Source organism: Rhipicephalus sanguineus, chromosome 3, assembly GCF_013339695.2.
Source record: "Rhipicephalus sanguineus isolate Rsan-2018 chromosome 3, BIME_Rsan_1.4, whole genome shotgun sequence".
Lineage (NCBI taxonomy): Eukaryota > Metazoa > Arthropoda > Arachnida > Ixodida > Ixodidae > Rhipicephalus > Rhipicephalus sanguineus.
This window is the reverse complement of record NC_051178.1, coordinates 212,012,519-212,039,065: the sequence shown is the minus strand read 5'-3', so window position 1 is coordinate 212,039,065 and position 26,547 is coordinate 212,012,519. Positions and strand designations below refer to the sequence as shown.

At 45.4% G+C, this 26,547-nt stretch overlaps 1 protein-coding gene across 7 annotated transcripts in view; it reads left to right on the top strand.

Annotated features, from left to right (window-relative positions):
* Window positions 1–23,400, top strand: part of LOC119388249 (protein O-mannosyl-transferase TMTC4) — a 102,547-nt gene extending 79,147 nt beyond the window's left edge. For all 7 annotated transcript variants that reach the window (XM_049413880.1, XM_049413881.1, XM_049413882.1 and 4 more), the window contains 7 exons: window positions 968–1,145; window positions 1,408–1,464; window positions 2,864–2,935; window positions 3,775–3,962; window positions 10,323–10,464; window positions 15,554–15,851; window positions 17,173–23,400. In XM_049413880.1, the coding sequence (XP_049269837.1) occupies window positions 968–1,145; window positions 1,408–1,464; window positions 2,864–2,935; window positions 3,775–3,962; window positions 10,323–10,464; window positions 15,554–15,851; window positions 17,173–17,324 (1,087 nt within the window). In that variant the 3' untranslated portion in view covers window positions 17,325–23,400. The remainder of the gene's footprint in view (window positions 1–967; window positions 1,146–1,407; window positions 1,465–2,863; window positions 2,936–3,774; window positions 3,963–10,322; window positions 10,465–15,553; window positions 15,852–17,172) is intronic.
* Window positions 23,401–26,547: the final 3,147 nt, after the last annotated feature.

Here is a 26,547-nt window from a genome sequence, read left to right as displayed (position 1 = left end):
GCCCTTCTCATTGCGGAAAAGTCACGAAATATCTTTTCATCTTGGAGGCCTTGCTTCTGGCGATACCGGTTGTCCCGGCGCCTACCAAAACCCTAGAAAAAGGCAGAGGGCAGCACAGGAAAATGAACGAGGCAGATTGTGCTGCTGCCTCTTCACATTCGCCTGCTTATTGCTGCTTGGTGTTATTTAGTCTGTTGTCCTCGAAAGTTGCTTTCTTTTTAAATTATTTTCCAAGGTGCTCTCATGAGGTTAAGTTTGATGCCAAATGTGGGTCATTTCTAATGTTTCCCACACCGTTTTTGAACATGCTTTTTGGAAGTTTCTACCGTACAGGTGAGAGCGGCTAATGATAGTGGACAGTTGGCAGCGGATGGTTGGAACATCTTGTATGGTAGAAGCATTAGCGGCTCTTAGATGCTTGTCTACTGTAAGCCCTTCCCTTTGTAAGCATGTGGTATAATAAATAAACACATAAATAAACAAACAAACTAACTAAGCTCTTGTTGTCTGGGGAATACAAAGTAAAGCAGCATGAGTGCGCTGTGTACTTTGGTAATTCTAATAGAAGGAAATGGAATTGGAAGAAGAGATAAATTGCAGCCGCACAATGTACACGATGCTCTAATAATTGAGCTATGGCGGTGGCTGTCACCCCGTCGAACTTCCCTCACGACCATTGCAGTGGATGATCTGCTAGGCTTCATTGTTTATTGGCTTCACACATTTGCTGGCGAAAAGAATAAGTCCCTGTGTCAATCCCAGTTATTAACTTGAGTGTTTGGGCGAGTTGGTAATTCGTCATCAAGCAAAGCCTTTAACAGCGCTGAAAACACACAAACGGATGAAGGGAGGTGACACAGAGTAGCACTGTGATCCCAGTGAGTCTTCTTAGTCACATAAAGGTAATTGATTCTTTGCACCGCAGAGACAGTGAAAACACCCAGAAGTGTTCTTGTACTTTACGCAGGTCTCTGTGCATAGCACTGTCTCTGCTGGTGGTGCCATTTCTGCCTGCTTCGAACATTTTCTTCCGTGTGGGCTTTGTTGTGGCCGAGCGGGTGCTCTACCTTCCGAGTATGGGCTTCTGCTTGCTGGTTGTTCTCGGAATGGCACGGTTCGCTGCAGCTTTGCCCCAACACCGCCAGGTGAGCCGAGCCAGCAAGCAGCTTGAGGTTCCACTCACTACAGCTGTCGCTAAAGTTCATCATTAACTGCATGTCATTTATTCAGCACAATCGATGCTGTTGTTGGTAAGCAGTCTCAGCGCAATTGTGAGAAACAAACAAGCTAGTAGCAGCTTGGGATTCTACTGGAAGTACATCAATAAATACATTCCATTTTGCCAATAAAGTGATTGTTCTGATGATGACAGGCTGTTATAACTTATGCTTTATTTTTTCTTTGCAGGTCTTGCGGTACTGTCTCATAGTGCTACTGCTGGTTTTCACAGTTAGAAGCATACAGGTTGGTTTCTTATCCCCCTGCTTTTTCTTGCCTTAGTACATAGTTGAAGTCGACGGAGTTAAGGGGCGACTGCATGGAACGTGTGGGGAGTTCTTGTCTCTCCATAAGCTTCTTACAGCTTGGGGATACCAGGCTATCAAAGCTGTTGACGGCAGTAGCAGCGCTGAGGGCAACATATTGGGGCAGTTTGTCCAACTACTATAGATCTGAAAATTTTTTCAGTCACATCAGTCTTCTTGTCAAACAAAAATAATGTAAGTGCTCAGTGTTAAAGGGGTCCTCGAACACATTTCGAGCACATGTTTTTTTTATTCGTAGTAATATAGACTAATAGTTGTAGATGCCTTTAGCATAGGTAAGAATATCAATATAAAAATATGTGTTGTGTGTCAAAACAAGATGACGATGAAGCAGCCAAGCAAGCAAGCCACAGTGTCAGTGGTAGCCCTGAGCTTGCACTTGCCTGGATTTTGGCTGCTTGATGCCCTCTGTCACTTGACTCTCGTCTCCGACGTTCCTCGTTGTTCCTTTGTGTTGGTACATCAGTAAATCCGTGACATTCGGTGGAGGCTGTGTGGATCCCCAGCACCAACCTGGAACTTCGTTCCCGGACGCTACCTGCTGCTCCTGCACCCGTTATGGCCAACGAGACCTCGACTCGGGCTGAACCTTCGGCAGCCCGTGACCATTGTTTTAATTGCACAAAGCAATCACTACATCATTGCTGACTGCATTGGCACGTAGTGGTACTCGCCAGAAGCTTTTCTGGTGGAAGGACCCGTCTGCCAATGGTTAAGAAAAGCGCTCATCTGCAAATGGTCAAGAAAAAAAAAGTTGCACATAATCACTTACTGCTGCAAAATCTTGCTTGAGATTTGTTTTGTTTTGTTTGCTAAAACTGGTGTACTTTTTGTATAAAGACAAACGGATACTGCTGGAATGAGAAGGAAGCTCTGCAACTATCAAACACAGTAGGAGCACTTTTTGAAGAGTCTGTGGCTTTTGACCATACAGAAATGCAAACGTGAGGGTTGTCTCTATGCGAAAGCTTTTCTTCTCACTTGTGTACCCTATTTGCTGTACACGCATGAGTGCTATTCAAGAGGGGAATGTTTCCCACCTTGGTGCATTGTTCTGGTCCCACCCTTTGCCTTGGTGTGCAGCACAACGTTATTTGTTACTGTGGTAACGGCGTGATTCTGCTTTGTGCATTCATTGTGCTTTGTGTTTATTTATTGTATGAAACTTTCAGTGATGTAGTGTAACCTGCCAAAAACCACCATTTTCCCTGCGGTAGGGAAGGAGTTGATGGCATTTGGCTGTGTTGCCATGCAGGCTGATTTTGAGCATTTATAATTGAAAGAGCTATGGAGTCAATAGAGGGCTCGTTCTTTTGCAGAGGTGTCATGAGTGGACAAAAGAATCCTCACTCTTCGAGTCTGGTCTCAAAGTATGTCCAGGAAATGCCAAGGTGAGGATTGCTATGCTTGGTTTCTGTGTGACAATCGTTGCACTCTTTTCAATTACACGTGACAGCCCGTCTGTCCTTCTTTCTTTGTTGCGTCTCTGGAGAAGTAGTGTCGTTTATGATTATTATTATTACTACTGTTATCATCATCATGATCATTGGGCTGTATTTTACGAGTGTTCCTGCCTGTTTCATCAGATATTCACCCCTTTGCAGATTGCAACAGTCATTTTATCCATCTTGATTTTTTTCAAAACATACTGTTTTCTTTCTGTTCCAAGCTTTCCATTCAGCCTCACTCTTCTATCCACTCACAGTATCCCCTCCTCTTCAAGCCATCGACTGGAACTCAATTACTGTTATTCACTGCATCATTTATAGTGTATGTCTCTTGCTGCTTCTCAGTACATATTGTGTTTATTGCTGAAATTTTTCTATGTACCTGTTTATTCTGTTGTTTTTTCTCATTCTATTTCTTGATACATAAATCTTGGCCATACTTGTTTTACCTTTAATTATTTATTTCTCGAGTGTACTCATATTCAGACTCCTGGTTGTTCCTGGGCACATAAAGTTATGATTTAGTGATTGTTTAATTCAGTAATCGATTGACTGACTGATTGATTAACTGATATACGCCATCAAGAGGTCTAGCTTAGTTCACAGTCTCCTCATTTTAATCCAGTAGCTGAAGAACTACTGATCTTGTCATGGGAAGAAATGAGAGCATTGCTTTCCTAAACACTTGCTAGTGCTGCAATATTGTTATTGGTGGGCAAAGCCAATTACGGCTGTGTGCTGATTCGCATGGTGGTGTCTTTATATATTTTGCTGCTTGTCAGGTGCACTACAACTTTGCCAAGAATGTGGGTGATAGTGGAGACCGAGAGGGGGCCATTCAGGGCTACCGGGAAGCGCTGCGCCTGCACCCTGACTACGACCAGGCGATGAACAACCTGGCAAACATCCTTCGGGATGTGGGACAACTGCAAGAGGCACAAGCTTTGCTCCACAGGGCCGTCCAGCTCAGGTGAGTAGGGCATAGTAATTGCCTCGGAATTTAATTGAAACTTTTGCTGGTGCCAGTAATTAAGTGGCTGAACTAGGTTTGGCTCTTGCAAATGCATTTTAAAATTGCATGACAGAGAGCAGCTGCTGAAGCAGAGTGGCATCTTTTGCGGGAGGAACTGTGGGCTGTCCTCAGGTGGACTTGGGCCGTCTCCTCAGGAGCAGAGGCATGCGAGCTTCCTAGCACATCATATTGCACACTCTATGCAGTGCAATCGGGAAAACACCTCCAACCGGTGTAGTTCTGCATTCCACATCACGCGTGCCTTGTGTCGGCACCTGGCATGATGTCTTCGTTGTTGCTGTGTGGCAGATAACTAGCATAAGTAGCCACAGAGGTGGCAGTGCAGTCGAATCTAGTTACAATGATACTGGTATAATGATACAGTACATGATACAGTGATATAATAATATACTGATATAATGATACAGCATGTTAAATATAACAGTGAGCAGCCGATGTACCATAAACGTTTACATGTCTTCTATGGTGAAATGAACCACTTACTACAATGTTTCCGGCCTGCACTATCGCATATAGCAATTAAATCCGACTCCTGAGTGTCTAAGCCGAAAGAAAAAAAGAATGCCCGAAACACCAGATGAGAAAAACAAAGAAACAATGCAAGTTGCTGTGCCCATATGAGTACAGTGTGTGCTGCCACACGTTTGTAGAATGCAGCAGTCTCTAGCCTTTTCTGCACTTCCAACTTCGCGCCTGTTTCCTGTCTCCCTTCCACTCCTCTAAATTTTAACGGACTGCACTATAGATTTTCCATGCCCCGCAACGGTGGTCTAGTGGTTATGGCGCTCGACTGCTGACCCAAAGGTCGCGGGATCGAATCCCGGCCGCGGCGGCTGCATTTTCGATGGAGGCGAAAATGTTTGAGGCCCGTGTACTTAGATTTAGGTGCACGTTAAAGAACCTCAGGTGGTCGAAATTTCCGGATCCCTCCACTACGGCATCTCTCATAATCATATCGTGGTTTTGAAACGTTAAACCCCAGATATTAAATTATTATTAATAGATTTTCCATGTGAAAGAACATATTACGCAGTGTGAGCTGGGAACAGTATGCTAGGGTGAGCCGGGAAGGATGCTGACAATGGGAATGGTAAATTTTTCAGTTGTTCAATTCATTTTTCTTTGCAATCCTAAGGCCATCTTTTACGTCATGGTGAAACATTATAAAAAAATAAGCAGTAGAAGTTGAGAAAAAAGTCACACTTTCACCGCAAGGGCGAAGCAATGAATGCGATAGCAACAAATTGTTTTGTTACACGAAGTGAAGCTGCCAGCTAACTGTTTTGTATACGATCTCGTGTAATTACAAAACGATGGTGTAAGAAAATACGGCCGCTCCAGGGAGCGATGCTCTCCGCATAGTCACTTCACGTTGAGAGCGCAGCATGTAGAAGGGTATACGAGCTGCCCGCCCCGCTTGGATGGTATTCGAGATAGCGCGCGCGCCAGCGATCGCGACCGCGCCCTTAGATTCAAAGTTCAAAGTTGCTCCTCGCGCGGCACTCCCCCCCCCCCCCTCGCGTCGTCGCGTCCTTTAAGGCTTGTTAAAAACGGGCGTTTCCTGTCTGCTTCGACCGCAGGCCTCTCGAGCGCGGTGTGATATTATTGCATGGACCCTGGCCAGCTCGTTTGACCTCTGCTTCGGCCGCTCGCGCGCTTTTAGCCGCGGTAGAACATACAATTCATGGGGGGGATCTTATCAATTTGTACTTCGTACTGGAAGGACATAACGGCGACGGCAAAAACCCGTCGAGACTGTCCATATAATTGCTATCGCAATAAAAAGCACTTTACTAGTGTGCTGTCATCAAAAACTATGAGAAAAGTGAGCTTTAGAAAACGCAAATCTTGCAGCTTTCCCTTGGCACAGTACCACCAGCTTAGCATCATCGTAAAAAGAAGAGATCGAAGCTCAAGGTAGCCCCAATGCTGCATTTCTCCAGTGAAAAATAAGACCAGGTCCCCTCTGAGTTCCATTTACTTAGCTTTGAGCTCCATTTTCTTTGTGCTCCGTTTTCTCACCTTTCATTTTTTGAGCAGTTACTGTCAGTCATACCTCTGCAATTTCGCAACAAATAAAAATATAACCATTCCACTTTTTGCACTTAGATACTGAAACATTGGTGAGTGCTGTAATGCTGTCCATATATGTACACGTCATGCAGATTTTTATAATTGGCTTTTTGTAAAAGTTATTATTAAGACAATATGTACATGAGATATCAAAAAATTTTGGTGTGCTTATTTGAATATTAAAAAATAAACCAATAGCTTTACGGCACAGAATGGGCCGTTGTGAATATCCTTGTGCAAAAATCTGGACGAACTTATGTCTCATTAATTAATTAATTTTGGCAAAGATGACAATGAGAGTCTATCAAGTGTTGTAACTCAAGAGCTACAACAGATAGCTCAATAGATATCATAACAGATAGTTATAATATCAGCATAACAAATCACATCTGCATGTCAAATTTGATCACTTTATCCCCATAAATAACAAAAATAGTTTACATTGCCATGTCCCCCGTCAGGCCTAGTAGATAGTCCGGCGTGTTCAGTGCACCAAGCCGTACGCAGCGAGGCCAGATACGCTGGATACGCACAGCCAGTGGCGGTGGCCAGTTCCACAATCTAGAGTACGGCCTGTGCAGGCACACATACCATGCCCTGGCAATCAGCTGCAGAGTGACGCAAGTGCACTTCTTTGTAGAGCATGTTCACAGCTCCATGTTCTTCACTTGACGTGCACACCTTTCCTTGCTCTCTGCTTGTTTACCCATGTTTTTCAGTTGACACGCATGTTTTTTCTCACTCGGTGCACTGTTTGATTTTGCACCGTAAATGACTTTCTTCACAGGCATGGTGTTAATGTGCAGTGGCAGTCGGAAAATGGCTACACAGGTTCTGTCGGAAATGGAAGCGGGTCGGATCATGTACATATGAGAGTGGATTCTGAAGGTTTTCCAAGTGTACCTTTTTCTCTCCTTGTTGCAGCAGTCCATGCTATTTCTGGCCTAGATGCACATGTGATTTTAATCCCTTCCAGCAGGTGCACAACAATGTCATCACTGGTGAATGTAGAGTAATACCCCGACTCACTTTCCGGACGCGTGCCACACACTGCCATTTTGCCAACACTGCTGCTGTCTGCCCTGCATTGTGGTCTAGCAGTGGCCGCGTGGAGCACGTGAAACAGGACATGTTCCATCTCCATGGGGGCAGTGCCAGGCATGCCGAATGCAGCTGGGTGTGCCGGCTACGCCGTCACGCCAGACTATAAGTTTTCCACTTTCAGCCAACGTAGCTCAACTACGCCGTGCATGGTCGCGCACGCTCAATGCGCCGGTCTATGTCGTTCGTTGTGTGGTAGGGAGGAAGTATATGCACACGGTTTCTGTTGGTGGACGTGGGGGGGGATGCTGATGAGCGCTCACTGTGGGAGGGATTCATCAGCTTGACACTATGCCCGCTGCAGGGCAAAGGCCTCTCCTAGGTTTCTCCAGTTAACCCGATCCTGTGCTTGCTGCAGCCACGTTATCTCTGCAAACTTCTTAATCCCATCTGTCCACCTAACTTTCTGCCTCCCCTCTCTTGGAATCCAATCTGTTGCTCTTAAAGGGCCCCAAACCACACCCGATATTTTTTCAAACATTTCAGGTGAACACGCACATCGCGTGCAGAATGCCGTCACGATCAACGATGTCACACGTGGCAGCGCTACAAGCCGTGGGCGCGCCACAAATTCCAAGAAACAATCCCTTCTCCTTTCCGGGCCTTTCCAGCCTCCCTAGTGACGTGTGTGACGTGAGCATGTTGAATCTGTGGTGCAGTGTGCAGGCGATGCTGCGATTGGTCCAACATGAACCTACGACTTTCGGTTAGTCTGCAAGCAGCTGCCCGCGCTCCTTGCTGTTCTTAGTCATGTTGCCCGCGTGTGCGCGCTTGCAAATCGGCAACTGCGGTCCGTAACGCAACTGCCAAATCGCTAGCGTACTAGCACAGTCACGCCTAGCGGTCTGATAAGTGGCACAGACTGAATCCGACAGTGTTTGGCGATGGCTTTCACGCATCGGTGTGCGGTGCTTGGCTGCAAAAACGCCGACTCGAAAAACGACAAGACTCACGTCACCGTAGGGGTCCATCATGTTGGCAATCCTTTGAAGACGTGTGCGCAACACAGGGTCCGTGCCAGCACGATTCGTAGGAGCACGGGCCGGCACGGTAACAACAGCGGTTAGCCGAGAAGCACGGAGTCGCGGCAACCGGAAGTGCCCGCTGTTTTCAAAGAGCGCGTCAGCTATGACGCTATGTCATGTGAGATTGAGAGGGGCACTTGGTGAGGAGGGCAAAGCGTCTTTGGGAGAGGAGACTAGAAGACGAGTGGAGGGTAGCGAAGGAAAGAGTGAAATGGGTGATCACAGCATTTCGAACATCAAACGCGTGTAACTCCGCTATTACGGCACCGTTTCAAAGAATTCTCACGGCTGCGTGTTCATGGTAGACTCGTGCACAATTGTCGCACCACAACTGAATGTCCACCTCTGGATGGTTTAGGGGCCAGACCACCGGTTATCTTGCCTTCTCACTGCATGCCCTGCCCCATGTAATTGGGGTCAGATGCAAACCTTTCTTTTACTGCAAGCTGCTGTGGTGGCTCACTGGCTGCGACATGTTGCAGATGCATGCAGCGCCACGGATTTGTTTTCTGGCTGTGCTGACTCGGTGTCCAATGCATTGTGCGGCTCAGCTCAATCCTGGCCTCAAAATGCAAGAGTGCTTGTGTGCTTACATTTAGATTCATGGTGGTCAGAATCAGGGTTGCCACTGACTTTCGAGTAAATGTCGCCAAACGACGAGCAAGTTGCCAAAAGTCGCCATTTTTTTACAAATTTCGCCAAAAAAGTCGCCATTCTGGATACGTGCAGCATACCTAGTAATAAAAATTTCCACTCGCGTATAGCCCCGTAGAATACAGTACCATCCAAGACCCTTAAATTATATTCACGTTCCTCAGTGCCAGTCGTATCGCCCGCTTCACCATGAGGGTGCTTGGTGCTGCTTCTCCGACTAGCCGCAAGATGTGCGTGGTGGCGCAAGGGTGAATGAATGAAGCGCTCATGATATCCTTCCATCCCCGTCCGCTTGTTTCAAAGGTAAAAGTGGGGTAAACCTTGGGCGAATACTGTGAAAGCGTTGTTTGTAGACAGTTTTACGTACCCCTATAAGAATTAGAAGGATTAAAAGGTTTATTGAAGGTAGCACGGCAGAAGTCTTACCCGAACCGATCATTAGTGAGTCTTACAGCTTTTCAGTGTGAACTAATATGATACAGGACGCCACCGACCCTTTCGTATAGTCACTTATATCTACACCCGTCAATCTGATGCGTTATTAACGAACAGGCAGACAATGTAAAATGTTATATAGCAATTGTTTTCATTGCACACACTCACCGAGAACAGTGGAAAATGCCTCAATAAATATTTTTTGATTGCGCAAATAGCCGCATATCCGCCTCTCTTCGCTATTCCAAAACATTCTTTACGAGCTGAATTGGGGGTACTGCAACAGTGAATAAGTCGCCAAGCTATTTAGAACAGTTGGAGCTTTGGCGGAACAAATGGTGGGAACACGCTGCCAACCCGTTGTCTAGCCCTTTTAGAAGCGAAACTTTAAAGAAACTTAAAGCACCTAAAGCCATAAACTTATAGTCTAATACTTCCCCCTGATTGTTCGCAAGGCAGTCTGCCGACTTCCATTTTGCTAGAATGTTTCTGGGGGATGTTCCAGTACCTTCCTGCATCTAGATGAATTGAGGAGATACACGAGTTACAGGACGGACATACCGAATGACGCGTAATGTGCACATTTTACTTGTGGGTCTAAAACCAAGAAAAATACAGAGAATGTTGCCGCTCATTCGTTGGGAAGACGCTGAGCTTAGGATGCATAAGTCAGTGGAGACCTAAGCCTAAAATCACCAAAAATTCGCCATGTCGCCATTCATAACTTTAGGTCGCCACAGGCCTCTCAAATTCGCCCATTTGGCAAAAAGTAGCCACCATTGGCAACCCTGGTCAGGATTCATCAGGAGCCTTCCGCTGCGGCACTTCTCATACCACCAATGTTTTCTGCGGATATTGAAACTCATAAATGAATCGGGCCTTTTCTATGGCCAGCTTATTCTTTTGGCAGTGGGCCACTCCGTTATCTCAGTTACGCATTCGCTGTGGTCATGCCTTGCTAGCTCACTCGTGTGAGCCAGTTGACGTGGATGGTTCCTTTGCTGTGCAGGCCAGATTTTGCAGCTGCCTGGATGAACCTAGGCATTGTTCAGAGCAGTCTAGGCTTGCTGGATGACGCTGAGCAGAGCTACCGAACTGCCATAAGCCACAGAACCAAGTATCCAGACTGCTACTACAATCTTGGAAATCTGGTGCGTACTGAAAATGGGTGGTTTTAAAGAAAAAGGCCTTATGTCTCATCAAGTACTCGTGGGATTCAGTGTTCCAGTGTTTACTTCCTGAAATTTTGGTGTTTATTTTGTTTTTTATCTAGGGACGTTTCTTGTGTATTTTGTTCATATGGAAGGTTAGTGGCCTTGTTTAGTTACGTCTTATTTGAATGTTTATTGTGCTGTTTTATTACTCCTAGCTTTACGTTTTTGATAAACACATGTGGCACTTCTATAGTACTTATTCCATTGCTGGAAAACTGCTGGAAATGTAATTAATTTACGAGTCAAGTACAAGCAGTGATGTAAAGGCAGTGTAGTTATGAGCCAGATGCATTGTCATGCCATTTCTGGAATTCAGTGAACATGCTTTGTTGGGAAGCACTACAAAGGTGTACCCACTGTAATTGGTATGCACTTATGCAATATTGCCACACGTGTTTATTGCTTTATTTTGATCTATTCTTGTTTTCACCCACAAAAACTGTTAGCAATGCTCGGCACAGACCACACCGCAATGTTTGGGAAGCTTTGCGATTGTTTGAGATTGTTCTGTTAAAAGGACACTAAAGAGAAAAGTGATTTTGCTCGTATTAGTAAATTATTCTTTCGCAACGCCAAAATCACCACGCCTGCCTCAAAAGTACGCTTCGTAAGCGAGAAAATGCTCGAAAATAATATGCGGGTGGTGACGCCACCTTGAAATTCCCACACCAATCATTGTGACGTCGTAGACGGTGTCTGCTAGGGCCCACATAGTTCCTAATCGGTAAAAATTAAGTGCTTGGTCCTCTGAGGGGGCCATAGATTTAAAATGCCAAGTCTCAATGAATTTCGTTGAGCCAATGTCGCAAAAATATCAGAAATTCACTTCAAAATCCGTGGCGTCAGGCACGGAGATTTTGGTGCGAAACTTAAAAATGAAACTTCGAGCGTGATTTTCTCCTCTATCAATAGGTCTATGATGGTGAAATTAACGATACAATTAGCGTTTCCAGAGTACAATTTATCAATCTAAACCGATTCATTGTTTCACTTTAGTGCTCCTTTAACCACAACGCACTAACAACTTCGACGTTTTCATAGACGACCACAACATCACCGCTCTCGACGACACTGGAGCCGACTATTCCGTTGTCAATGGGCTGTTCACTGTGATGTTGAAAAAGGATAAGACCACCTGGGAGGGCCTCGAAATCCAGACCACTGGAGGCCATGTAATAATGCCATCTGGATTCTGCACAGCAGGAGTGGCCATCAATAATTGATCGGACTTATCCTGCGAGCTTCGTAATCCTGCAACATTGCTCCATGGATGTCATACTTGGCATGGACTTGTTAAACCATCATGGTGCCTTCATCGACTTCAGAACCAAGTCAATAGCTCTATCATCAGACAAACCAACACCACCGGATACGGACCCATGTCACCGTGCCTTGAACACCCTCGAAGATCAAGCCACCATTGTGCCTCGCTCCAGCGTCATAATTCCCGTCAGCACCGAAACACCTGAAAACATCGAAGGCGTCGAGAGCAAAAAGTGTTTGCTGCTAGATCGCGACATTTGCGTCGCAAGAGGCATTGCTCTGTTGCACGAAAGAAAAGGATGTGTGATGCTAATGAACTTCAGCCAAGAATACAGACACCTGTGCAGGGGCACAACAATTGCATACATTGAGGAGATCTTGGCTGTCAGCAGTGTGTTTGCCTTTTCAGATTCTGATAAAACTACAATGACGGCCCCTGTACCTCAACCATCCTTCAACGTCAATCCAAGTGTTCCGACTTGCCAACAGCAACAGCTCCATTGCCTTCTGCAGCAATACAAGGACTGTTTCTCATCATCATCAAGGGTTCAGCAAACGCCACTTGCTAAGCACCGCATCATAATGGAAGAAAGTGCCCGACCCATCTGTCAGAGCCTGTACCGAGTTTCGACGCGAGAACGAGAAGCTATAAAGCGACAGGTTGACAAAATGCTGCAGGATGACATGATACAGCCTTCTAAAAGTCCATGGGCATTACCAGTAGTCTTGGTGAAGAAGAAGGATGGCACTCTGCATTTCTGTGTTGATCACTGTCACCTGAACAATATATAGAAGGATGTATATCCACTGCCACGGATTGATGAAGCCTTGAATCGACTCTGTAATGCAAAGTATTTTCCTTCGATGGACCTCAAGATGGGCTATTGGCAAATTGAAGTCGATGAGAGAGGCTGTGAGAAGACGGCCTTTATAACACCGGACGGCCTGTTTCAGTTCAAGCTCATGCCATTTAGTCTTTGCTCGGCACCTGCGATGTTCCAGCGCATTATGGACACAGTGCTGGCTGGATTAAAGTGGCAGACTTGTCTTGTCTACCTGGATGACATCGTCGTCTTCGCTCTCAGCTTTGACGAACACCTACAATGCCTTGGAACAGTGCTTCAGGCGATGAGGTCAGCTGGCCTAACACTCAAACTGGAAAAGTGCCGATTTGCATATGAAGAGCTCCTCTTCCTAGGACACGTCATCAGCAACTCTGGAGTCCGCTCTGACCCACAGAAGACAGCTGCCATGGCTATACTCTCACCACCCGCCGACAAAAGGCTGTACATTGATTTCACTGCCTGTGTGCCTATTACAAGCGGTTTGTCAAAAACTTGGCCCACATCGCCGAGCCACTTACTAAACTGACCAAGACCAACGTCAAATTTAAGTGAGAAACGCTACAGGAAGAAGCATTTCGAGAACTGAAACGATGCTTGCACTCGCCACCGATTCTGGCACACTTCGACGAAAACGCAGATACAGAAATACACACTGACGCAAGCTGTGTAGGACTTGTTGCCATACTTGCTCAACGCACGAAAGGTCGAGAAAGGGTCATCGCTTGTGCTGTCCAGTCACTGTCGAAGGTCAAATCAAGTTATTCAATGCCAGAAAAAGAGTGCCTTGCCATCATTTAGGCAACATCACAGTTTCGTCCCTACCTATACGGCAGGCCTTTCAAGGTCGTGACGGACCTGCACGCCTTGTGTTGGCTAGCAAGCTTGAAGGACCCTTTAGGGCGTGTCTCACCGGTGGAGTCTGAGACTGCAAGAATTGGACATTACTGTTATTTACAAGTCCAGGTGTAAGCACTCTGATGCCAACTGCTTGTCCGATGTGCCTGTTGATCCGCCGCTGCATGACGATCTTGACAGAAGACAGCTTCTTGGAGCCCACAAGTGCTGATGACTTCGCGGAACAACAGTGAAGTGATCCGGAACTGAGAAGCTTGGCAGAGTACTTGGAAGGCAAGGCCACCATTGCATCCAAAGTATTCAGGCAAGGATTGGCATCATTTTTCTTGCAAAACAATGTCCTCGTTAAAAAACTTCTCGCTGACCCGAACCAACTACATTGTCATTGTACCTTCAGCACTTAGACCAGAATTTCTGCAGGCCCTGCATGACGACCTGATGGTTCGCCACCTCAGTTTTTCTTGCATGCTCACGAGGATACAAGAAAAGTACTACTGGCCACTTCTTACCGCCGATGTCACTCGATACATGAGCACATGCCGATACTGTCAGCAACGCAGGACACCGCTGACAAGGCCAGCGGGATTTCTTCAGCCACTCAGTCCACCTCATCCGCCCTTCCAGCACATCGGGATGGACTTGCTGGGGTCATTTCTAACGTCATCATCTGGCAACAAGTGGATCGTCGTAGCCACGGACTACCTCACTCGCTATGGCGAAACCAGGGCTCTGTCTAAAGGTAGTGCTGCCAAGGTGGCGAAGTTCTTCATCGAGAACATCCTACTGTGTCACAGTTCCCCAGAAATGCTTATCACCGACAAGGGTGCGGCTTTTGCGGCAGAGCTAACGCAAGCAATTGTGAAATACAGCCAGACAGCTCATCGAAGGACAGCTGCCTACCACAATGGCCTCACTGAGCGTCTGAATAAAACCCTCGCCAACATGCTGGCAATGTACGCCGATGTCGAACACAAGACTTGGGATGCCATTCTTCCATATGTAACCTTCATTTACAACACGGCAGTGCCATAAACAATGCACATGATGCTGTTCAAACTGTTATATGGAAGGAGCCCGGCAACGATGCTCGATGCAGTGCTGCCAACTGCCACTGATGAAGACAATGTTGACGTCGCCACTTACTTGCAACGCGCCGAAGATTATCATTAAAGGGACACTAAAGGCAAATAACAATTTATGTCAGAGCAAAAGCTCAATGTATGACGTCTAAAACGGAAATATTATCAACAGCAGTGCCCTACTTACTGAGAAATTAAGCTAAATGTATCACACGACGTGCGCCACGAGTGGGACATTTTGGAAATGATCCCGATGACGTAAGGGCGTCCAACTACAATTAATCGCTAGTAATCAAACTATCTGCAATAAAGAAAGAACTTTCCATGCATCAAGAGACATATTAAAATGCTGCTTGTTCGTTTCTGTTTGATTCGTGGAAAAAAGAACCTCTTTGGCTTTGCCAAGGGGAACGGCACACGTGGTTCAAAGGTTCCGTTTTCGCCGAACTGCGCTTCGCCCGGTGCCTGGCTTTGCTCACGCGGTCACGTCTCAGTGGTAGTTTCGGTATCGCGTACTGCCGCGTGTGTTTTGCGCGCTCGTAAAAGTCCCTCTGACAGAAAGTTCGACAATATGCCGCATGCATGTGACGTTGCTGGATGCCCGAAAGGTTCACAGAAAGGGTATGCAGTCCAGCAGATATATCATGTGAAGCAGCTGCGATAGCTGTTCCTGCTATTAAGTACCATTGATTTCTCGGCTGCCTTCACACAAGCCTGTGCATTGTTTGTAAAGTTTTTTTGTAGCAGTAGTGAAAATGCATTGAAGCTTACTGTGACAAGTGACATTGCTTGTGCCATTGTAGCTACCCTCTAGTGTAATAAAATGGCCACATGCTCCAATTGAGTGCCAAGTGTTCATCTTTTGACAGATTTCCTAGTGGAATGTTTTGTCAGTCATTTATCACAAGCGGTTCGCTGGTGTGCTTATTCCACTTCAGTATTGCATATGTGAAATTGATTATGCTGCATCATCTTTCGTTACAGTACTTGGAGCAGAAGCGCTATGAAGATGCTTACCGCGCGTGGCGCAACGCTACTCGACAGCGGCCAACACACCTCGTCTCGTGGAACAACCTTGTCCTCATGCTGGACCAGAGGGGTCATGCCTCCGATGCTGAGCGTGCTGCACTGCAGGCTCTGAGGCATCTCCCCCATGAACCGGCCCTGCATTTCCAACTGGCCAACATTCTGGGAAAGGCAGGAAAATACCAGCGCTCGGAGCAGCATTTCCTGGCCGCCATTCGATTTAGTCCGGACAATCCCAGCTATCACACCAACCTTGGTCAGTTGCTCATTTAAAGGTTGCATTAGTCAGAGTTTGCAGCAATGAATTTACAGCAATTAAATTACTTTTTGTTAAAATGAGTAATGTAATGACCTACTTTTAGGGCTGGTAATATAGCAATCAAACAAATTAAGCGAGTAGTTACAAGAAAGTTACTCATTACCTTCCCAGTTTCTTTTGATTCAAATACAGTATGTCCACTTCTTTTATGGCATAAAAAGGTGACCAATCAGAGGAAACAGAAATGACAAAGACAAATTAGTCTGAGTGCTAAACCTCAAGCATGGGAATGAGACAGGCCCCCAGAAAACATACGTAGCATCTGAGCTAGAAGTATTGAATAACGTTGCTGGAAGGTCATGGCCCTCGAAACTCCAGACAAGACGAGTTGACGATGGCTTCACGCTTTGTTGATTGTCGGACAGCTCGGCAACAGGATGCAGAGGTTTCATATGTGTTACTGTGTGTGTGTGTCTGTCCGTCCGTCCGTCTGTCTGTCCCACCCTTTGTTTACGCAATTTCAGAGTAATTTTAATACTTTTCAAAGCAGTTTCGTTACCCGGCCATTCGTCCTTTCGAAATATCACTCCATTTCCAGGATGTTTGAAATGCTGAGTAAAAAAAAATTAAGGCAGCTTCGCACTAGTGGCTGAAGGAAGCTGGGCGGCCTTCTTTGTTTCTCTCTATTTTTCTCCTTCTTTCTTTTTCTCTCTATTTTATTCTGCCATTTTCTCTGTTTATTTTTATTTATTTCTTTCTCTCTATATATATTTCTTTCTATTTCTCACTCCTTCTTTCTTCCCTTTCTCTCTATTTGTCCTTTTTCTTTCTATGCTCTGCTGGCGTGCCTGGATAGCCGAGTGGTTACAGTGCTCGCCTTCAGGTTGTGGGTATGTGGGTTCGAAACCCACCTCGTCAAGAAATTTTTTTTGCCAAGAATTTCTTTTTCTCTTTCTTTCTGTCTTTCTCTCCTCCTGTACTTGTTCTCTTGCCCATCTAGTTATTGCAGGCCACGAGGGAGAAATCGGCGCATGTGTTCTGGTTGCGAAGCAAAAGAGGATGAAGAGAGCGCGCGTGCCAGTTTATGATGATGATAATTTCTGTTCACGGACTAATGCTCGGCCTAAAAACTGCACCGATGTTAAAACAACTGCAACCATACTTTTTATTTAGCCTACCGAGAAGCAAATATACTGACCAAATTTTGTCACACGTCGCTCTAATGGCAGCATATAGTATTATATGGAAGAGTCGGCTATATATCCAGTAGTATTCTGTGTATGATTGAGCTCTGTTTCTGGCTGTGCTTTTCATTTAGGTGTGCTCTACCACCGCTGGAAGAAATATGACCAGGCAGAGGAGCGCTACCGACGTGCACTGAAGCTCAAGCCTGACCTTAAAAGTGCCCGAGACAACTTGAACATGCTGCTGCAGCAAACGAGGCTGCAGGCTGTTGAAGCAAAACGTTGATCCAAGCATTGAAAGCCACAGTGGTTGAGCAATGAAGGATGCGCGCATTGCTTTGGTCACACGCTGTACATGTTAGTCTCTCGGTTTAGCAAGCATCACATTGAACCTTCTCTACAAATGTAGTCACACAAATGACTAATGAACAGCGAATTTCAAATGATGATGTTTTAACAAGTTACATACATTATCACTTACTGCGTAAAGGATCTCTTATGGATACTGTGAACTTTATACCAGGCAAACTGATATTGAGGCTTCTGGAATAACTTTGATTGTGCACAATTTGAGCTCATTCACAACGTTTTAACTGCTGCAGAAATGAAGCTACATTGCTGGTGGCTAAGCCGAGTGCTAGATGAAAAAGAAAGAAAGAGACATGGTCTGTTTTATTTTTATAGGCCTTCTTCTCCAGTCGAGAACCATTTTGAAATGATCATCACTGGCACTCATTGTGTGATCTTGTCTGGTTGAACTTTTTAAGTTTTACAGCACAAATGGTAGTTTCATCTGATCTTGAGCAGTCGTACAAACACTTGAGCAAGTATACTCTCTTCAAATGAGTCAAATCTGGCTGTGGCCAAGCAGACTGCACCACACCATATCCTGATGGAATTTACCATGCGTTGCTGGTTCTGGAAATACTATGCAGTAGTGCATGCAGGCTGTATATGCTGGTCAAGGCATGGTAATGTGAGTGTCACCACTTGCACATTCTGCACTGCATGAAATGGCTAAGCTCTACATTGACAGAAAATGCAGCCATCATGCAAGAACATGAGTGGCGTTTTGCAGCACTGTTTATTTAAGATAAGGCAAAACATACCTGATATGCTGAGAAAGGATTGAATGTATGACTGAACCCATGGGCCGAGACTGTAGAGAGCACTTTGAGTGCACAGGTAGTTCATCTTAAAGAGCCCTTGTGTAGTTGCAGAACTGCCTGCCAATCAACCAGTGCAACGCACACAGCTGTGAAGCTGAACAAATGTGCTTGCAAAAGAAATGCATGGTGTGCCTATGGAAGCAATATAGCTCTTTGATAAGATGGTTTTTACTTTGACCATATGTTGGATACCATTGTCAAACCCAGTGCAAAGAATCACGTTACATACATTCTGTGCTCTAAATGATCTGAGATAAGGTTCTTACATATAATACTCAGAGCAGAAGTCATTCCCACCCCTTGTAAATTCAATGCATTTTAATGTGTAATAAGGCTCATGGAATCACACGTGGCAAAGGAACTAAGTTAACATTCGACATGTTAAGTTGCTCGAGAGAACCATGTGGTGTCGCTAAAAGTCTGGTCTCTAAAAGTGATATTCATAGAAGTGATATATAAGAGTCACAATTGTGCCGATGTCACATGAACTGCAGTTGGCAAAAATGTAATTGTGCACAATAATTAGCCCTAAGTTAATGCGTTTCATTCTATGAGCGCTGTACAGTCATGGATGAATGAAATGTTAAGAAGACATTACAATGTCGAACAGTTCTGGCATGCGATGGGTTGAGAGCATTATCGCACACTGCTTTCTATCAGGTTGTCAGAGAGAGTTCAGGCGTCACAGTAACCTTGTAGCCAAAATCAGACCTAACATTATATGTGCTGGTGAAAACAAAACTAAAAGGATGTGTTTTAGTCAGCTGTAACTTTTTTGTGTATCAATTGTCTATGACCGTATGTGCTTTTTAAGTTGTCCTGGCTGCATGTGGGGTCTTTTTTTCCTATTTGCGTGCATGTGTGTATTCTATGAGTGTGATGTTGCGGATTATGTGCCATGTGTTCAACTGTTGTAATTCTCTCACTTTTTTTGCGGCTGGGTCTAGTATGTTTGCCTTCTAGAGAACAATATGCGAACATTTTTCACGATCTTGATGCATCAGTTCCGCTAAACCATTAATTAGATGCATGTGCTGCATGAATCTCTTGATATTCTGCTTGTGATTAATGTTGTTCCACTTCTCTTACACATTTGTCCTCAAGCTTGTCTTGTTTGAAACAAAAGGAGAACGAGACCACAGTACAGGCCGTCAAGCTCTTTTTCACAAAAGGGCCGATGTTAGTGTGGCGCTACCATGCCAAGAGTCCCATGACCTTCTCAGTAGTTTGTGGTACAAGAGCATTCTCGATGATTTTCTTCTGAAGTCTCTAAAAGCAATAATGTTGCAAAAGTTTTTGTCCATTCAGGGAGCATATAATGCAGCCAATCTGTGTCATTATGTAGCATTGTCACCTGCAGAAATCAACAATTATTCTTTAATTTTTTATTATCTCGTTGCACCAACTTCTAGCAACTGTGAAAGTAATATGTAAATATTGTAAGAAAAGCACATTATTTAACCATATTCCGTAATGCACCTTTAACTGTGCCTCCTTTAAACCAAGGAGAGACGTGCAAAATGGCAGTGTGCAAAATGGCAGTGTTGTTGATTCTATGCTGTAGGTTACTGCAACGATACAGGCATTTATGTGCTTTAAAGGGCCCCTAAACCACCCAGAGGTTGAAATTTAGTTGTAGTGCGACAGTTGTGCACGAATCTATAACAAACACGTAGCCATGAGAATTTTTCGGAATGGTGTTGTAATAGTGGAGGTACATGCGTTTGATGATCGAAACACTGCCATCGCTCGTTTCACTGCTTCCTTCGCTACCCTCCACTCGTCTGCTGGTCTCCTCTCCCAAAGCCACTTTGCTCTCCTCGCCGAGTGCCCCTTCCAATCTCACGTGACATACCGTCATTGCTGATGCATACTTCGAAACAGCGGGCACTTCCGGTTGCTGCGACTCCGTGAACTCCGTGCTTCTCGGCTAACCGCTGTTGTCGTGCCGGCCCGTGCTCGTACGAATTGTGCCGCTATGGACCCTGTGTTGCGCGCATGCCTTCAAAGGATCGCCAACATGATGAACCCGTACGGTGACACGTGTCGCGTCTTTTCGTTTTTCCAGTCGGCGCTTTTGCAGCCAAGCACTGATGCGTAAAAGCCATTGCAAAGCACTTGTCGGATTCAGTCCGTGCAGCTTATCAGACCGCGAGGCATGACTGTGCTGGTATGCTAGCGATTTGGCAGTTGCCGATTCACAAGCGTGCACACGCGGGCAACACGACGAAGAACAGCAAGGAGCGCGGGTAGCTGCTTTGCAGACTAATCGGAAGTCGTAGGTTCTTGTTCGACCAATCACAGCATCGCCTGCATACTGCATCACAGATTCAACACAGTGACGTCACACACGTCACTAGCCAGACCAGAAGGGTCCAGAGAGGAGAAGAAATTGTTTCTCGGAACTTGTGGCGCGCCCGCGGCTTGTAGCGCTGCCATGTGTGGCATTGTTGATCGTGACGTCATTCTGCACGCGATGCCCGTGTTTAATTGAAATGTTTGAAAAAATATCAGAGGTGGTTTAGGGGCCCTTCAAAGGGCCAGTAAACAGGCTCTTGCTTTTCTTTTTTACATCTCCCAAACAAGCTCGCCAATTCATGCAGACAGCTGTGGCGATCACATTTTATGAATAGCACAGTGTTGCATGCTGCACAAGACACTCCATTTCAAAAATGCATCACCTCAATTATGAATGAAACACCTCGTTCATGAATCACCAGCTGGCCCAATTGTCCACTTTGATTCAAAAGACAATTCCTGCATCCCTCCCCAGTGCCTGTCCAATCCTCCTCATACGCACAGTGATGTAATCTTGCCATGGGCAACATTACATTGCACTCGCTTCATCGATTAGTCCTCTGCACAATGAGACTGCGCCTTGGCCCTCCTGTGATGCGGTTTTGTCCACACATTTACCGCGCTTCTTCACCGCGCCGCTAAGGTGACCCTAGCGCCGTTCCGACACAAGTGACACGTGGAGGAAGCCTTGCTCGGTCGTTGCCTCCATGCTGAGTTACGTTGCCGAAATGGGCGTAGTCACGACAGCGGGCTACACCTACTCTCTTGGCTGCCGAGAAGGGTGCACAGGCCGAGCGAGAAACCAAAACCAGCCAAAGTGGGTTGTTCTATACCCTGTAACTTCATTACTACAGCACCTAATCGCAGAATTCTTGCAGCAGCATGTTCACATCGTACAAATGCGTAGTTATCGCTTCATCACCCATTTTGGACCCCTGGGTTGTTTACTCGCCCTTTAAAAAAAGGGATAGTCAAGTTGAGCTGGTTTGGTAAGCCATGTTTCTGTAATACGAAAATGAGCAGTGTTATTGTGATTAGAGGTTTATGTTTTATAGAAAGCTTAGGCAAGTGGGTATGGGTTCATCTTCAAAAAAGCACTTTGAGCAAGGGCATGTGTTCTATCTTATTTTTTTGCTTTCGCCTATTCAGAGTTGAATCAGAGTGGAGGCTTGGCAGGCCAGAAAACATACAAGACAAACTACAGATGCCACATTCAAGTCCCCACATTTCGATCCCTGGTGTCAGGATTTCTGTCAGCCTCTGATCAGGATTTGATGTGCAATAAGTATATCTCATTATAGTGAAACCAAAGGTGGAACTTAGCAAGCTTTCATAACTTGCATACACAAAAACAACAAAAAAAGTGATCCATTATTTTGGCTCACCACAGTATGTGCACAGAGGACAAGTAACCTGGCCAGACTTGTGCTTGTATAAACTTAGCTTCGGTACATGGCAGCACAGCCTCATAATGGATACTTCCAGTTTACATGTTTGACAGAATTCTCTCTGCCAGGGGTATAATAGGTGATGATATTCAGTGGAGCTAGTGAACACCGAGTCTGCAAATGGTTCAATGACGGCATGCCTATGAAACAGAGAAGCCACGTCTTAAGCATATAAAGTAAACTATGGTGAAATAGGTCCACTTATAGACATCTTCGCTGAAGAATCGGTTATTTCATTTACGAACTATCCTTTATGGCATGGCAACCAAACTAAGTGGACTCTTCTCAAGTGCACGGGCACTAGTGCATGAAACACCGTTATCACATGCAAGTCGGCACCAGCAAAAATTCGGAACAGAGAGAGAGCAAAATAATTGATGTGTTTAACCCCTGTAGTGCAAGCACCAGAGTCGTAAATTCGGCCACAGAAACTTGTATGAAATCTGGTAGTCAAACATAATAAGACCAGTCAGGAGTCTGGCTAAAAGTACCAGCATCTGACTTTTCGTCACACTGTGATGCATCCATCGCTTTAAGGTTGTTCTTGACACTAACAAATGTAACCAAGTCTTTCACTTCGTCGTTTTGATTAAAGAGGTACTTGCGCTCGTATAATTGCACCAAACATGATTCGTGCCACAACTCTAGAGAGCACTGATGCGAAGAAAAAAAAATGTGATTCCTGCAATGCTCAAATGCTGCTTTTAAAGTTTGAATAGTTGCAATAAGTTTTTCCTTCTTTACATGCAACACGTTTTTTTTTCTCTCCTTTTACCATGTAAGTGATCGTGCTCTTTTCTTGTCTGCTATGTTCTGTTTTCCTAAAAAGAAGACAGTGTAGTGTATTAGGAGGCACTGACGTATCTATAGAACTCATCTGCATGCCCTTCACTACAGCATTTACACTAGCATATGTATTGGGCGTCATGTTTAAATCCACGCTTCTGTTAGTGAACTGTGTCATGCACTGCATAGTTGCCTTTAAATTTTAGCACCTTATTTTTGCACGTATTCATAAGATCAGCATTTCGTCATCTTTAGTTGTGTGCCACATGTTCCAGTGCTGCATGATCAATCTGTCTGTTGTACAGCTGTAATATCGAAATGTTCGCCAGTCTTTCTGCGTGATCCTCGTGTGAAAAGTTGGAAATATTTTGTAAGAAAATTTTTTAAGAGTCCAGTAGCAATAGGAGGTTGTTTGATGTTCTTCCAGTGTGGAGATACTGATAAGTCCTGCGACATTTAATGTTAGATTCTTGCACATATCACCGTGATTAATGTCACAATGCACAATCAGAAAACTTTCACATATCACTGTTGATGTTTTCCCTCTGTTGCCTACCTCGACCGTGTGTGTGCTCAAAACAATGTACGTGTTGCACCTCGTTAAAATGGTAGATGTGTGTTAAAGCACAGCAGTGTTCGGAACGTTTCCTCCCGAATAAAATATTCGTGTAACAAAACATGCAAGGGTCTCGCTTACTGGTCCATTCGTCGGCACGACGCCGTTACATCTACGACATGCCTACGAATATGTTCGTAAAGCACAAACAGTAGTTTGCAAATCATTCAAATGAGAACGAGCGCCCGGCGCGAAGTTATTTCGTCTGCTGCTCGCGGCCAAAACTCTCGACTGGTTTGTTTGCTAATGAGCAGTCTGCCAACAATGGAAAAGAAGCGCGCATTGACTTCTTGCGTTAATCGGTCGAAGGAAGCGAAGCGCTGGGGTTAAACCCATGGTTGCACAGTTGAAAACTTTGTTTCAGTCTTACTTTAAGTACGGTGAAGGTAGTTCGTGAATCGGCAAAGCGGCATTGTCAATGACATTGTACTGAAGCATCAGTGGTGCGGAACGGCATCATGAACTCTCTCTTCGAACGCTTGCTGAACTTCCTTCAGCGTCGACTGCCTTGTAAGTCGCCGTCAAGCAGGTATTGTGTATGCATGAACCGCGAGAGAATACCGATCACACGCTGAAGCTCTTGCAGCTTTGAGCGAGCTCTCGAGAAGCTACATGAGGCGAGGTACTGCTGAGGCATTTTCAAAACTGGCTGAAACTGAAACCACTGAAACGCCAAGATCAAAATGCGTGCCACCATCTGCTGGTGTCCTGTGATAACATATTTCTGCTTTCTTTCCATTGATGCTGTAAATGCATGGAAACCCACCAGAGCTTCCGAAAGATGCACACGTGTCTAGGGTGAATATCCTGTCATCTCATCGCGATTTATTGAGTAGTTCCTGCACTTTTCCTGCGGCAGAGACACCATCTGTCCTCGGGAAGCCAGCTCAGGATTCAAAAAGCGAAACGCTGCTACCTCTGTTATCACACAAATTTTCCATTTTGATTTCAGGGAGTGGCGCGCCGTTCACGGTCACGAACTAGCGGTGTGCCACCCCTGGCCGTGCCTGTGCGAGCGCTTGATCCGTGCAGTGATATGGGTTCTGATACGCCGGTTGCCTGGCGGTCGCGCAGTGCTGTGCTCTGCAAATGAATAGAGAGTTTTAGTGCTGGGGACCCCAAGCCACCTGCGTACGCACGCTCTTGCGTTCCTTTGTACTCCCAGCCGCATCCACGGAGAATACAAAAGAGCGCAAGGGCTCTTTTTGTACGCATGCAGGTGGCTTGGGGTCCCCGGCACTAAAACTCTCTAAATGTTCGGAGATGCGAGCTGAACATCTGTTTTCTTTGAAAAAACACCTCGTAAATATTTTTTACAATAAACCATTGGTCCCTTGCAGTGGCGTAGCCAGGAATTTTGTTCGGGGGGGGGGGGGGGGGGGGGCTCACGTTGCAGCGCGACCTCCTCATTGCATTTTTAGAACGACTAAGTATATGAATAACATTTATTTATTTATTTATTTATTTATTTATTTATTTATTTATTTATTTATTATATCCTCAAAGGTCCTGTATGGGACTTTACATGAGGGGTGGGCGTCATAAAATGGCGGTATCGATGAAGGTGTATGTTAGGATGTGGTTGATTTTGTTTCCTGGATGGCATTATTGAAGCGCGCAAAATCGCGGATGACTGCTGTTTCGTTCGGAAGGTCATTCCAGTCCCGGGCGTAGGGATGGTCGATTAAAATTTTTAATCGATTAATCGTTAATCGTTAATCGATTTAGCCTTTAATCGATTAATTGCTTTCAGTGGAATGTTTTAATCGATTAATCGATTAATCGACATTTTTATGGGTGCTTTAAAACCGATATCTCTTTGTTTGAGAGGCATCGTTCGTGTTCGATATGGACACAAATCTTTTATCAGACGCGCTGAGATCGAAAATTCCCACTTTCGAAAGTGTCGACGAAGGGCCCCTGGTGTACAGTGCACGAAAATTCCCACTTTCGCACACTGGACACAAGGGGCCCGTCGTCTTTGGTTGATGTCGCGGATTCAAGCATCTGTGGCCGTCATCGCTGGACTATTCGGCAGCAGGTCGTATTTTCTCGAAGCCTGCCTACTCGAGCTCATCGAAACCGGAGACGCGTTCGGGGACCACACTGGTTGGAAAGTCGCAGCTGAAACATGCAGTGTGGCGGAGGGTGAGGGAATCCCGAGAAAGGTAAAAGAGAGACAAGGAGGAAGAGGAATTAAATAAGACGCTCGCTCTCGTAAGCACGGCATCTTTTCTCGGTTTGTCGGTTAGATATTGTGGAAGCCCTACATAATACTATAATTGCGGACTGACGCGATCTTTTCCTTGAGGTCACCCATGCAGAGATTACACAGAAGCATACTGGCCTCAAACAGACCATCGGTACAAGCAACTGCGGGAAATAAAGTGACATGAGTTTCTGCCTCCCGGCTAGAATAAACAGCAGCTGCGCCAGTATACTCCGCAGGTTTCATCTGATCGTTGCGTTAACACGGCGCCACTCGAACCTTTTCAATCGTGCGTACAGCCTGAACTGTGAGCGCTATCTCATGTTTCAGACATTACAACATAAATTTCGCGACTGTCCTTCTTTCTTGTCACAGCAGAAGACGGGGGCCTCTAGCTGAAAGCTGTATTTCTCCATAAATATGCGACCATACAGTGTTACTAAATGCTACAAGGTCACTTCTTCAATAGTAATGCACTGGATGCTAGACGTTCGGTAAACCGACGCGTAAAGTTACATAAATTACATAAAGGGTGTATAAAACCCTTTTCACAATTCGCGAGTGCGCATTCCTGCGCTACACTTTCTCTCAACTAATGGCAGCAACTTTCGTGCTCCAAGTGGAGACGAGGTCGTAGTTGCACGCGGGCTCTCTATTATGCCTGTTCGAGTCAAGAGAGCCGAGTCTACATTTTCCGTGTCCCAGCGCAAGCAAACCGCGCTGGAACACTCTGTTTGAAGAAGCCACTAGCTGCCATTATTGGGCTAACTGCATCGCAAGAAAGCTAGCTGAACAATTATGAAAATGGTGTAAGCCCTATAAGACGGACAGTTGGGCTAGTTGGTATACAGCTTAATAAAAAATGGTTACTAGCGTCCTTGTCTTCTTTACGCTGGCAAACGTGTCTTATCATGTATATACGGAATACCTAATCCTCTCCCCATCATCGTACTTCATCACTCTTTTTCCCCCGTTGCGTTTTC